At 40.8% G+C, this 15,218-nt stretch overlaps 2 protein-coding genes across 5 annotated transcripts in view; one reads left to right on the top strand and one right to left on the bottom strand.

The window, feature by feature from the left end:
* The window catches only part of FTO (FTO alpha-ketoglutarate dependent dioxygenase), a 391,598-nt gene extending 378,342 nt beyond the window's left edge, over positions 1-13,256 (bottom strand). For all 4 annotated transcript variants that reach the window (XR_008423371.1, XM_019455928.2, XM_053906114.1 and 1 more), the window contains exon 1: positions 12,916-13,256. Coding sequence is in view for 3 of the 4 variants with exons in the window: in XM_019455928.2 (XP_019311473.1) it covers positions 12,916-12,960 (45 nt within the window). In the remaining variant the exon portion in view is untranslated. The remainder of the gene's footprint in view (positions 1-12,915) is intronic.
* Positions 13,182-15,218, top strand: part of RPGRIP1L (RPGRIP1 like) — a 92,658-nt gene continuing 90,621 nt past the window's right edge. The window contains exon 1 of the mRNA XM_019455924.2: positions 13,182-13,323. The gene's annotated coding sequence lies outside the window, so the exon portion shown is untranslated. The remainder of the gene's footprint in view (positions 13,324-15,218) is intronic.

The following is a 15,218-nucleotide window of genomic DNA, read 5'->3' as shown; positions in this document are numbered from 1 at the left end:
GGTGGGGGGGGGGGGGAATCACACACTGGAATACGGCAGGAGAAGTTTTAATTTTTTAAGTCGGCTGGTCATTGGCCACCACCAAAAATGTTCTACATTCAGTTTCCTAAATCTGCGACAGATAAACTGGCAATATAACCCAGGATGGTCCATAGTGAAGGTAGGGACCAAAAGAACCTTTCCAGAACCTTACTAAAATGCCAAACTGCAAAAAAAATAAAATAAAACTGAAGTAAAAAGACCCAATGAATACATACACAAACCACAAACTTCCTTTTATTGCACTATCATATTTATAACTCACTAGACAGTATAACATAAGGTTTATCTTATTAAATGATATCAAGAAAATAGCCACCAAAACAGAAGACTTTGTTAATGATTTTTATTTGAAACAGCAAGTTTATTCTGGATATGTTCCTTCACTGATAAAAGTGTACATTACTTAAACAAAATTATCATGTTCCTAATAAGTGTACAGCCCTCTCAGTAATAAATCTTAACTAGTTATATTTTCAGTATTTTTTAAAAAGATGATCTTATCCATAGGAACCTTTGAAACTAACTTGGAATTCAACATCTACACCTTTTCACTCCATGACTGAAAAACAGTTCTAATACCCTATCAAAATACCAATGGCATTTTTTACAGAACTAGAACAAGGAATCCTAAAATTTGTATGAAGCCACAAAAAATCCCAAATAGTGAAAACAATTTTGAAAAAGAAAAACAAAGACGGAGGCATCACAATTCCAGATTTCAAGTTATACTACAAAGCTGTAGTAATCAAAATAGTATGGCACTGGCACAAGAATAAACATATAGACCAATGGGACAGAACAGAAAGCACAGAAACAAACCCATGAGTATATGGGTCAACTAATCTTTGACAAAGGAGGAAAGAATATGTAATGGGAAAGTCTCTTCAACAAATGGCGTTGAGAAAACTGGATAGCTACATGCAGAGAAGTGAAATTGGACAACTTTCTTATACCATAAAAAAAGATTAACTCAAAATAGATTAAGGACCTAAATGTGAGACCTGAAACCATATAAATCCTAGAAGAGAGGATAGGCAGTAATTTTTCTGCCATCAGTCATAACAACGTTTTTCTAGATACGTCTCTTGAGGCAAGGGAAAAATTAACTATTGGGAGTTCATGAAACTTAACAGTTTCTGCACAGCAAAGGAAAAAATACACAAAATCAAAAGGCAACCTACCAAATGGGAGAAGGTATCTGCAAATGACATATCCAATAAAGGGTTAGTATCCAAAATATATAAAGAACTTATAAAACTCAATACCCAAAAAAAAAAAAAAAAACAAAAACGAATAACCCAATTAAAAAATGGGCAGAAGACAAGTACAGACATTTCTCCAAAGAAGACATCCAGATGGCCAACAGACACAGGAAGAGCTGTTCAACATCACTCCTCATCAGGGAAATGTAAATCCAAACTACAATGAGATATCACCTCATACCTCTCAGAATGGCTAAAATCAAAAACACAAGAAACAACAAGGTTGACAAGGATGTGGGAAAAAAAAGAACCCTCTCTCACTGTTGATGGGAATGCAAATTGGTGCAGCTACTGTGCAAAACAGTGTGGAGGTTCCTCGAAAAGTCAAATACAGAACTACCCTACGATCCAGCTACTGCACTACTTGGTATTTACCAAAACAATACAGAAACACTAATTCAAAGGAATACATGCACCTTCATGTTTATTGCAGCATTATTGACAATAGCCAAATTATGGAAGCAGCCCAGGTGTCCATCAATAGATGAATGGATAAAGATGATGAGATATATATATAATGAGAGTGAAATATTACTCAGCCATATAAAAGAATGAACTCTTGCCTTGTGCAATGACACAGTTGGAGCTAGAGCGTATACTGCTAAGTGAAAATAAGTCAGGGAAGCACAAATAACATGATTTTACTTATATGTGGAATTTAAGAAACAAAACAAAGAAACAAAGGGAAAAAAGGACAAACCAAAAAACAGACTCATGACTATAGAGAACAAAGAGACGGTTACCAGAGGCGAGGTAGGTGGTGGATGGGTGAAACAGGTGAAGGGGATTAAGAGACACTTACCATCCTAAACCTCATAAAGGCCATATATAAGGACCCACAGCTAATATCATCCTCAATGGGGAAAAACTGAGAGCTTTCCCACCAAGGTCAGGAACAAGACAGGGATGTCCTCTCTCACCACTGTTGTTCAACATAGTACTGGAAGTCCTAGTCTCAACAGTCAGACAACAAGAAGAGATAAAAGGCATCCAAATCGGCAAGGAAGGGCTCAAACTTTCACTCTTTCCAGATGACATGATGCTCTAGGTGGAAAATCCGAAAGATTTCACCAAAAAACTGCTAGAGCTGATACATCAATTCAGCAAAGTCGCAGGATATAAAATCAATGCACAGAAATCGGTTGCATTCCTATACACCAATAATGAAGCAGCAGAAAGAGAAATCAGGGAATCGATCCCATTTACAATTGTACCAAAAACCATAAAATACCTAGGAATAAACCTAACCAAAGAGGTGAAAAATCTACACACTGAATACCACCGAAAGCTTGTGGAAAAAACTGAAGACACAAAGAAATGCAAAAACATTACATGCTCATGGATTGGAAGAACAAATATTGTTAAAATGTTGATGCTACCCAAAGCAATCTACACATTCAATGCAATCCCCATCAAAATAATATTAGCATTCTTCACAGAGCTAGAACAAACAATTCTAAAATTTTTATGGAACCAGAAAAGACCCAAATAGTCAAAGCAATGTCGAAAAAGAAACCCAAAGCTGGAGGCATCACAATTCTAGACTTCCAGCTGTATTACAAAGCTGTAATCATCAAGACAGTATGGTACAGGCACAAAAAACAGGTACATCGATTAATGGAACAGAACAGAGAACCCAGAAATGGACCCACAAATGTATGGCCAACTAATCTTCAAAAAAGCAGTAAAAGACTTTCCAATGGAAAAAAGAAAGTCTCTTCAGCAAATGGTGCTGGGAAAATTAAACACTGACATGCAGAAGAATGAACCTGGACCACTTTCTTACACCATACACAAAAATAAACTCAAAATGGATAAAAGACCTAAATGTGAGACAGGACAGCACCAAAATCCTAGAGGAGAAAACAGGCAACAACCTCTTTGACCTTGGCCACAAGTTATTAAACAGGTCTTCGGAGGCAAGGAAAACAAAAGCAAAAATGAACTACTGGTACCACATCAAGACAAAAAGCAAAGGAAACAATCAACAAAATTAAAAGGCAGCCTAGAGAATGGAAGAAGACATTTGCAAACAACATATCAGATAAAGGGTTAATATCCAAAATCTATAAAGAACTTCTCAAACTCAACACCCAAAAAACAAATAATCCAGTGAAGAAATGGGCAAAAGACATGAATAGACACTTTTCCAAAGAAGACATCCAGGTGGCTAACAGACACATGAAAAAATGCTCAACATCATTCATTATCAAATGAAAACCACAATAAGATACCACCTGACACCTGTCAGAATAGCTAAAATTAACAGCTCAGGAAAGAACAGATGTTGGCAAGGATGCAGAGAAAGGTGGAACGCTTAAGCATCATTGGTGGAATGCAAACTGGTGCAGCCACTCTGGAAAACAGTATGAAGGTACCTCAAAAAATTAAGAATAGAGCTACCCTATGACCCAGCAATTGCACTACTAAGTATTTATCCAAAGGACACAAAAGTGCTGATTCGAAGGAGCACATGTACCCCAATATTTATAGCAGCACTATCAACATTAGCCAAATTATGGAAAGAACCCAAATGTCCACCAACTGATGAATGGACAAAGATGTGGTATACAGACATAGATGTAGATATGGACATATAGATATATAGACATATAGATATACATATATATAAACAATGGAATATTACTTGGCAATCAAAAAGAATGCAATCTTGCCATTTGCAACAACGTGGATGGAACCAGAAAGTATTATGCTAAGTGAAATACATCAGTCAGAGAAAGACAAATACCTTATGATTTCACTCATGTGTAATTTAAAAAACAAAACAGATTGGGGCACCTGGTGGTTCAGCCCGTTGGGCATCCAACTTCGGCTCAGGTCATGATCTCACGGTTCGTGGGTTCGAGCCCCATGTCGGGCTCTGTGCTGACAGCTCAGAGCCTGGAGCCTGCTTCGGATTCTGTGTCTCCCTCTCTCTCTCTGTCCCTCCCCCGCTCATGCTCTGCCTCTCTCTCTCTCAAAAATAAATAAACATTAAAAAAAATTTTTTAAACAAAATAGATGAAGATAGGGGAAGGGAAAGAAAAATGAGATATAAACAGAGATAGAAGGGCGCGCCTGGGTGGCTCAGTCAGTCAAGCATCTGACTTCGGCTCAGGTCATGATCTCACGGTTTGTGAGTTCGAGCTATGCTATGTGGTAACTAACTTGGATTTAAATAAAATTTTAAAAAATAATAGTAAAGCAGTTAATTTAGCTATTATGGGGGAAAAAAAACCCAAAAAACAAAAAGAGTACACTTATCATGACAAGCACTGAGTAATGTATAAAACTGTTGAATCACTGTTCTGTACACCTGAAAAGAATACAACATTGCGTTAACTGGAATATAAAAAAAAAAAAAAAACAGTTCTAATATTTCTGGACAACTTCAAAAGGAGTCTCAGGTGTCTTATAAGGATACATCCTTAGACAGATCTTAGGAAGGAATTCCGTGACGCCAAGACCAGGTTAAATAGATCTTCCTGAGGAAGGGATTCCAAAACCTCCATAGCACAATAGATCCTCCTTGCTACCATGTCCTGCTCCCATGATAAAACACAGCACTCCACTGTTGGTACCTGTTTAATTATTACCTTTCATGGAAAAGCAGCCAGTTCCATGGGTCCAAATCTGCCGTATTTACCCATGTGCCCCCAAAGTACCAAATCTGGTACTTAACTAGATTCCTCATCTGAACCACAGAACACAGAAAATGGTTTGAATGACTATTTTCTTAATTCCTCCAAAGGTGGTACACACTTTATACCATTTGAGATGCATAGGACAGAAGTTAGTGGAACCCCAGTTGAGAAAAATCTGTCCAATTAGCTGACCTAAGTTTTTACCGCATGACTATTCTGAATATAGGCTAAAATAGCTATGGGGATCAGACAGGTGGAAATGATGATGCCAATGACATGATGGTGGTAACAACAACATCTACTTTGAAAACATGCTAGAATGTTCCAGGTGCTTAACATATATCACACTTAATTCTCACCATGACCGTAACTATCACCACAATTTTATTGCTAATGGGCAAAGCGGGAGTGTAGCAAAATGGAAAATCCATTTCCCATCTAAAGGGGGAGCCAATATTCAGCTGTAGTTACTACAGTGCAGGCCAGGTGTTGCCAGATAGTCTAGCTTTCAGGAGAGCCAGACATCCAGATTTTTATCTCAACTTTGTATTAGAAAATAACTCAGAAACTTTCAAACACAGTTTGGGCCAAGTAAAACACATCTACAGGCAGGATGAATACGTGAGTTGTAAATGTGTGAACTCGAATGGCCCCTACCTTTCCGCAAAAACATACGTGCCAAAAATGCATAATCTGAATCTCATTAGGAAATATCAAATAAGAATCCTGAGACAGTGTACAAAACAAATATCCTGTAGTCATCACAAATGTCAACAACGCCTTCCTCATCACAAATGTCAACTGTCATGAAAGAAAAAGAAAAGCGTAAGGAACCAAATTAAGGAGACCAGATTAAAGGAGGTTAAAAGAAACCAGATGCATGACAATGAAAAGTAGTGTGTGCTCCTGGATTGGAACCTGGGCCAGGAAAAAAAAATGCTATAAAAGAAATTATTAGGACAATTCACAAAATTTACATATGGACTTTGGATTAAATGGAGTATTTTATCAATGTTAACTTTCCTGAACTTGACAATTCACTATGTTTCTATGTAAGAGAATGCCCTTGTTCTTAGTCAATAGATGCTGAAGTACTCAGAGGTAAAGACGATTGAGGTTTTCCAACTTCCTCTGTAATGGCTCATTAAAAAAAATAGTAATAGTGGTTCCTGTGTGTCTATATAGGGTGAGAGAAAGTGAAAAGCAAATGTGGCAAGACGTTAACAACCCGTGAATCCGGACGACAGGCCTAGCAGAGCTCTTTGTTCTACTCTCGCAGCTCTTCTATAAATTTTAAATCGTTGTAAAATAATAAATTGTCATCTGAAAAAAAAAAAACAAAAGCATGGGGGCAGCTCTGCATTAGCAGAGGGCTCTCTGGACAACCAAACTCATTTGAGGCCATACCTACTGTGTCCCTGGCACAGTGACCAAACCTAATCACACTGGACCCTCACGGCACCCGCAAAGGCAGCCATTCTTTTCTTTCCTTTTTTTTTTTTTTTTAAATTTACATCCAAGTTAGTTAGCATATAGTGCAATAATGATTTCAGGGGTAGAATTAGTGATTCATCATTTACATATAACACCCAGTGCTCATCCCGACAAGCGTCCTCCTTAATGCCCCTTGCCCATTTGGCCCATCCCCCACCCATACCCCCTCCAGCAGCCCTTAGTTTGTTCTCCGTATTTCGGTCTCTTATTGTTTGTCCCCCTCCCTGTTTTTATATTATTTTTGCTTCCCTTCCTTTATGTTCATCTGCTCTCCATCCTAAGTTCCACATTTGAGTGAAGTCATATGATACTTGTCTTTCTCTGACTAATTTCACTTAGCATAATACACTCTAGCTCCATCCGTGTTGTTGCAAATGGCAAGATTTCGTTCTTTCTGATTGCTGAGTAATACTCCATTGTGTATATATATACCACATCTTCTTTATCCATTCATCCATCAGTGGACATTTGGGCTCTTTCCATACTTTGGCTATTGTCGATAGTGCTGCTAGAAACATTGGGGAGCCTGTGTCCCTTCAAAATAGCACACCTGCATCCTCTGGATAAATACCTAGTAGTGTAATTGCTGGGTCGTAGGGTCGTTCTATTTTTAATTTTTTGAGGAACCTCCATAGTATTTTCCAGAGTGGCTGCACCAGCTTGCACTGCAAAGATTAGCAGCACGAAATCTTTCTCCGCGTCCTCGCCAACATTTGTTGTTGCCTGAGTTGTTAATTTTAGCCATTCTGACACGTGTGAGGTGGTATCTCGTTGTGGTTTGGATTTCTATTTCCCTGATGATGAGTGATGTTGTGCATTTTTTCATGTGTCTGTTAGCCATTTGGACAGAAGCAACCATTCTTGACTCCATTTTCTGTCAGGAGAAACTGAAGCACATGCCAACCCTCCCTCCCAACAGCAAGGAAATTTTAAAGGCCGTGGTTCCAACTCAGACTATCAAATACTAATCTGGACCATACCACTGTATGTCTTACGAGAAAAACGCATGAATATACCTTGCTGTTCTCTTACCCTCGAACATAGATTAAATAAATGTTATCATGAAAAGCTAGATAACATTTGTCCAGCCTTTTTATTCACCCTCCAAACTTGGAAACTGTATAAAAGCCTGTACATAAGCAATCACAAGAAGAAAATACAATCTAAGCTATTTCAAAAAGAAAAACCAAAAGTAATTACCCATTATGGGGATGATAAAGTTTAATTTAAAAAGCAAACAAGAAATCTTTGTGACCTTGGGATAGGTAACGATTTCACCGATATGACACAAAAAGCATTAATCATAAAAAGCAATACCAATAAATTGGACCTTTATCAAAATTAAGTACTTTCGCTCCTCAAAAAACCATTAAGTAAACTAAAAGCCTGGAAAACAATGTTCACAATACATATCGCTGACAAAGAATTTATATCTAGAAAATATAAAGAGCTCCTAACACTTTATATTAAGAAGACAATCCAGCCAAAAAAAAAAAAAAAAAAAATGAGCTGAAGATTAGAACAGACACTTCACAAAAACAAGTATCTACATAGTCAATAAACACATGAGAAGCTCTGCATCGTTAGACGTTTGGGAAATGAAAATCAAAACCACAATGAGATGCCACTGCACACTAAGATGGCTGTAATCAAAACGACGGTAACAGGAGGTGACAAGTATGTGAAGAAATTGGAACCCTCAAGCATCGCTAATGGAAACATAAAATGGTGTGTCCGTATTGGAAAACAATGTCTTAGCCCATTCAGGCTGCTGTAACAAAATACCACAGACTGGATGGCTTATGAACAGCAGAGATGGACCGTCCCAAAGGCTGGAAGTCCAAGATCTACGTACCAGCATGGTCAGGTTCTAGCGAGGACCTCCTTCTGGGTTGCAGACTCCAAATTTCTGGTTGTGTCCTAACACGGCAGAAGGGGTGAGGGGCTCTCTCAGGCCTCTTTTATAAGGGCATTAATCCCATTCTTAATCACCTCTGAAGGCCCTACCTCCTAATACCATTACCTTGGGGATTAGGATCTCAACATAAAAATTGGGGAGGACTCCGAGATTCATACCAAAACAGTACAGCACTTTCTTAAAATGTTAAACATAGATTTACCATGGGACCAGCAATTCCACTCCTAGGCAGCTATCCAAGAGCTTAAAGGAAAATATATGTCCATGTAAAAAAAGTAGTACATGTTCACAGCAGCATTTTTCATAATAGCCAAAACGTATAAATAACCCCAAATATCCATCAACTGGTGAATGGATTAAACAAAATGCAGTGTATTCATACACTTGAATATTATACTATTCGGTAACAAAAAGGAACAAAGTACGGATACGTGCTACAACACGGATGAACCTCTCAAAACATCGTGTTGAGTGAAAGAAACCAAACACAAAAGGCCACCTATTGCCTGATTCCATTCACAGGAAATCTCCAGAAAAGGCAAATCTTGAGAATAAATGATTAGCGGTTGCCTAGGGATCGGGGCGGGGGGGGGGGGGGGGTGGAAATGGAGATTAACTACAAACGAATACACACCTTCTTTAGGGGATGATGAAAACGTTCTAAAATAAAATTATGTTGACTGTTGCGCAACTCTGTAAATACACTACAAATCACTGAATCGTCCGCTTAAAATAGGTGAGTGTTGCCAGTACAAAAATTGTACCTCAATAGCTTTTTAGAAAAGATACTCAACCTCATTAGTCATCACTGAATGCTAATTAAAGCCACGATGAGATACCACTACACACCCACTAGAATGGCTAAAATTTTAGAGACTGACGACACTAAGCATTGGGGAGGTCACAGAGCAACCAGAATTCTCGTACACAGCCGATGGAGATATAAAATGGTGTACTGGGCGTGTATAACATTCCCCAAAATGACATGTCCAATCTTAACCCATGGTAGTTGTCACTGTGACCTGCTCTGGGAAACGGGTCTTTGTAGATGTAATTAAATGGAGGATCTTGAGATTGAGATCATCTTGGATTTAGGGTTAGGCCCTAAATATAATGACTGGTGTCTTTACTAGAGAAAGGAGGGGGGTGGGGGGAGATTTGACACACAGAAACACAGAGAAGGTGGCCAGGGGAACACAGAAGCCAAATAAAGTTAAGTTGCCCAAACCAAGAAATGCCAGGAATCACCAGAAGCTACAAGAGGCAAGGAAGGGTTCTCCCCTAGAGCCTCCAGAGGGACCATGACCTGTCAAAACCTTGCATCCAGACTTACCTTTAGAACTAAGAGAGCGTTAATTTGTTTTAAGACACCAGGTTTGTGGTAACTTGTTCCAGCCGCACTAGAAAACTAACACAAATGGCAGAATCACTTTGGCGGTTTCTTAGAAGGCTAAACAGAGAACTCAACAATTGGAATTCTGAGTGTTTACCCAACAGAAAGAAAGACAAAGATTTATACAGGAATAGTCACAGCAGCATTTTTTACATAACAGCCCCACACCAGAAACAATTCAAATGTTCTTCGGCAACAGGTGAATGAATAAACAATATGTGGTAAATCCACACAGTAGACTATCACTCAGCAATAAAAAGGAATGAACTATTGATATACATGACAACATGAATAAGTCTCAAAAATCATTATGCTTAGTGAAAATAGACAGACTCAAGAGTTCATACCGTATGTTTCCATTGGTATGAAATTCTAGAAAATATGGACTCATCTAGAGCAAAAGAAAACATTATCAGTGGTTGCTTGGGAGCCAAGGTGGGGGAAGACACTGACTGCAAATCAGCAAGAGGAAATTTCTAGAAGGGACTGAAATGTTCTCTATGTCAACGATGATGGTGGTTTTGCAGGTGTATACACCTGTCAAACTCATCAAATTGTACATTATAAACGGGTGCAAATTATTGTACGTAAATTACGCCTCAATAAAGTTGATTAGAAAATGAGAAAGTAGGTCATGAGTAACTGAACATTTCCTATTTAAGATTTAAAACTCAATTGCCTAGGGGCGCCTGGGTGGCTCAGTCGGTTAAGCTGCCGACTTCAGCTCAGGTCATGATCTCGCGGTCCGTGAGTTCGAGCCCCGTGTCGGCCTCTGTGCTGACAGCTCAGAGCCTGGAGACTGTTTCAGATTCTGTGTCTCCCTCTCTCTGACCCTCCCCTGTTCATGCTCTCTCTCTGTCTCAAAAATAAATAAACGTTAAAAAAAAAAAATTTTTTTAAAAAAACCTCAATTGCCTATACTTTGTTCTAACCAATGATACTGTCATAAGCAAATTTTAAATAAATATCAAAGAACTTATTTTTTTTATTTTTTTTTTATTTTTTTATTTTTTTTAACATTTATTTATTTTTGAGACAGAGAGAGACAGAGCATGAACGGGGGAGGGTCACAGAGAGAGGGAGACACAGAATCTGAAACAGGCTCCAGGCTCTGAGCTGTCAGCTCAGAGCCCGACGCGGGGCTCGAACCCACGGACCGTGAGATCATGACCTGAGCCGAAGTCGGACGTCCAACCGACCGAGCCACCCAGGCGCCCCTCAAAGAACTTCTTTAAAGAAAACGGGAAGACAACTTGCTCTATCAATTCAACATGTTTCACCAGCAGAAAATGGAAAAAAGCTTTGAGTCCGATAGACCTGGTTCTGAGCCCTAGTTCCACATAGCAATCAAGTGGCCTTGGGCAAGTCATGATTTCCTTAAGCCTTGGTTTCCACATCTGTAAAATGTGGAAGACATGAATAACTATCTCACAGGCAACGGTTATGGTTTCGGTAGAGTAAAAGCTTCTTTGTGCACGGATTCTATCTTAGCTAAAGTCATAATCCCAGTGTCTAGCAAATAAATAATAGGTGCTCAATAAATCTTAACAGAATAGATGGATAACACAAATGTAAAGCTAAAAGGTGAGAAAGGCATCATACACAATGCCACTGGATGACATTTCTCTCTTCCTTTACACTGTTGCGGACTAATGCAAAAGAATCTTCCCTTCCCCTCCCTTTCCCCCCGTGGAACCCATCTTCAGTATTCTGTCCATATCACAGGCAGACCCTAGCATGGAAACTTCAGGTCCCCAGTGCAACCTGGTCATAACTCAGGTCATTATAGGGCATATTTTATATTTTAAATCCATAGAAGTATTCCCTAAGACAAACTCACTTGTAGGATTTGAAATTCTACAAGAGCAAGAACTGTGTGTTATATTTATAATTGGTTCTCACTTCTAATATTTGCCTAATATAGAGTAGGCAACATAATAGCATGTGTAAAGGCTATGTAACCAGAGAGAGCAGAAAAGAGGGCCTTTTAAAAAGGCCAACGTGGCTGATGGGCGAAGAGTGGGCAGAATGTCATGTGGGATGTCCAGACCATCATAGGCCATGTGAAGTTCTGTCTCTCTCTTGAGAACAACAGGAAGTCATGGAAAACTTTTAAACAGGTGGTTGGCAGAGGAGGGAGGAAGGAAAGGGAGATGATCAGATTTGCATTTTGAAAAGATCACACTCCATAGTGTGCAGAAGAGACTGGCTGTGTGGGAGAAAGGGGATGAGGGGAGAAAGGAGTGTTAGTGTGTAGAGTGAGTGCAGACCAATAAGGAGCCTGATGCAACAATCCATTAAAGACATAATGGTAGCTTGATCCAAGGTGGCAGAGATTGAAAAAATGGACCGGTTTACCGACGTATTTAAACAAATCAACAGGACGATTTGGGGAATGAGAGAGAAAAACACTCAATTCTTCTGAACCTCAAGGCTTCGCCTGTAAAACAGGGCTGTTGATACTCCATCTGCATAATATCTATCTTGAAATCTGCTGCAGTAAGAATATGAAATATAAATTTTACGAACTTAACGCAGAAACTGACATGTAATAAATGCTTGTAATAAATGACAATAAATAAATGCATGTAACAAATGACAAAACAAAACGTCGCTATAGATGTTATTATTGCCATCCCATGGAACGGCAACTACCTGAGGCTGAACCCCAAAGGTAGAAAATAGGATTGTAGTTAGATTCATACCCACTGTGCTGAAGACACAGAACAAAACAAGCAACCACTGAGACAACTGTTCCAAAAAAATACATCTGACCGCACAGATATTTCATCTGAACCAATCTCGTCCTCAGAAATCATTACCGAAGAGAACGCACAACTGTTACGATCAGTCATCTGAGAGTCCGGTAAACTGAGGCACAGGGTAGCTACAAAGCTGACCAAGGAATGAAGTGCAGAAGCAGGAAAAGGAAATGGGTGTCGTGATTCTCATTGGTGAGCTGATCCAACAGGATGCTAGGCCTGCATCCTGAGCAGCACGAATGTAATATACCCCAATGTCTCTGGTTCCCTTGCTGACAAGGCCTTGTCATCCCCTGGCTTAAGACCGTGCGTCCGTTCGCCAGGCAGCCAAGCCCTTCCGGTTCCCGGCCCCTACCTATACGTGCACCAAAGATCCCAGACTCCGGAGAAGCCCACATACCTTAGCTTCGCGCTCTCGTTCCTCGGCGGTCGGGGTCCGCTTCATGCTGCCGCTACAGCCGCCTTCGCCACTGCTAGCCGCGTAGATTCCTCGCTCTGGACCCCGCCTCCTGCATGTAGTTCTCTCGGCGTCCTGCTTCCGCCCAGCTCCATTCTCCTTCAGAGCCTCGAGAACTACCCTTCCCAGGATGCAAGGCGGCGACGGCCGAGAGCGCCTCGGGGTTTGGGGCAGAAGAATTTCCCAGGGCCGGCAGCTACGCAGCGAGAGGGCGGGCGAGGGCCGGAGGAAAACTACATTTCCCAGGAGGCAACGGAGCCTGCCATGTTTTTCCCGTGCTCCTCTCGGCCAGCAGCCCAGCACGCTGTCGGCGCTATAGCAACGGTAGCTACCTGCGGGGAGACAGTGGCGGTGAGTACTCTGGGGGAGGTGAGGGGGACGGAGGTGGCCCCACCCTCTACCTACAGCACGGGTGGGGGTCCTGGGATCCGCTCTACGGCCTAGAGAAGGCCCTAGAGTTCTGCTTGCGTGAAAAGCAGCCCAGCACGAGACACCACATCCTCAGGCCTGAATCACAGCCCGCCCATTATCCCCACGACCAGCACCGGTTTGAAATTTTACAGCCCAGCCTTAAACCAGGCTGATGAGAGTTGATGCTGCCTGCCGTGCCTTTCCAAGTCCTCCTTCATATAGAAGGGCACATAAACACAATTCGCTCCTTAACCCTGGGTTAAGAGTTGGTTGGTAGCCCCTTTAGCCTCTTAAATGGCCTATTGTTGGCTTAGTGATTTATAATTACTTGTTTACCGTTTGATTACCCCATAGCCTGTTAACTACAGACAGGCGGGGATTTTGTTTACCATTTTAGTCTCAAAGCCAGGTTTTCATTTAAACATTCAGTAAATATTAATGTCGGTCTTGCATCAGTGCCTTGCAACAGGTACTGTTCCCTACAGCTGTGAACAGGACTGATACCCGTCTCAAGATGCTTCTGCTTTATTTACTAGGCGACAAACTGGTAGTCAACTAGTAAACAAGACGATTTTAGGTAGAGATGACTGCTACAACAGAAATACACAGTGATGAAACCGGAGGGAAAGTAACCATAGGATGATCAGGGAAGACGTCTCTGAGGAAGTGGCATTTGAGCTGAGCCCCAGAGATTGAGGAGCCAGCTAATGCAAAGGCTTTGAGCAAGGCGAAGGGGACCCTGGATTTGAGGAACCTAATGTAGGAGTGTGATTGGGCATGGTGAGCGAGGAGGGATGACATGAGATGGGATGCAGAGGCGTTACAGCGTGGATTTCTCAGCATTACAGCGTTACAGGCGGTACAGGATTTCTCAGCCTCGACATTGTTAACTTGTGGGGCCAGGTAATTAATTCTTTGCTGTGGTTCCCATGTACTGTAGGATGTTTAACATCATCTGTGGCCTCTGGATGCCAGTAACACTGCCCTCCCTCCACCTTCCCAACCATGACAAACCTGTGACCAGACGCCTACTTCTTAGGTGCGTGACCTTAGGCAAGCTCCCTAGGATGTGTCCAGGTTTTTTCATTTGTAAAGTAAGAACCACTTGTGTCACAACCTCACAGGGATATTGTGAGATAATTGATTAATTCCTAATCAGAGCACTCAGAAGAGTGTCTGGCACATTTTAGTAAGCATTCAGTAAGTAAACGTTAACTATCATCGTCGTCGTGATCATAAAAGCTACCATAACTCTGTTATGGCAACGTTAGCATTTTCACAAGTGTCCTATGTTTAAACTGTTGATGATTTGCTTCCTAAAATCCACCTTTTCTGTAGTAGTGTTTCCAGAAGTAGGAGATGATCTCTCAGGTTAATTAATCTCTCTGTTAATTGTTTGTGTCACAACTGAATGCAGTGGTTCTCAGCCTTCGGTAAGTTACAGTAAAAGTTATGAGCCCTTTCCCTAAAAGATAGTGTGCATATACAAATATGCATACAAGATTTGATAAACCATCTCTTGGGTCCCCAGACCCTAAAGCTCCATGGATTCCCTTCATTCAACAAGGATTTAGCAAATGCCTGCTATGTGCCAAGCTCTGTGCTAGCCTCTGAGAGTACAGGACAGAGGTGCACAGGACACATTTGGTACTCTCTTGGACTTTCCATTCTAGGCCCGCCGTTCTAGAGATTGAGAACCTCTGCCTTAGGGCATCTCACTGGTAGTTTGCATTTGGCTTTCGAGGTAATTCGAAATGAAAATACGCAATCTTTCTTTTTCCACATACTAGACATTGCACGGACCGTTTACATCCACATACAAAACTGAGTTACTG

This window comes from Panthera pardus, unplaced genomic scaffold (genome assembly GCF_024362965.1).
Source record: "Panthera pardus isolate Hobbes unplaced genomic scaffold, ASM2436296v1 HiC_scaffold_18, whole genome shotgun sequence".
Taxonomy (NCBI): Eukaryota; Metazoa; Chordata; class Mammalia; order Carnivora; family Felidae; genus Panthera; species Panthera pardus.
Note: the sequence above shows the minus strand (reverse complement) of the source record. Positions and strands in the feature narration are given on the sequence as shown.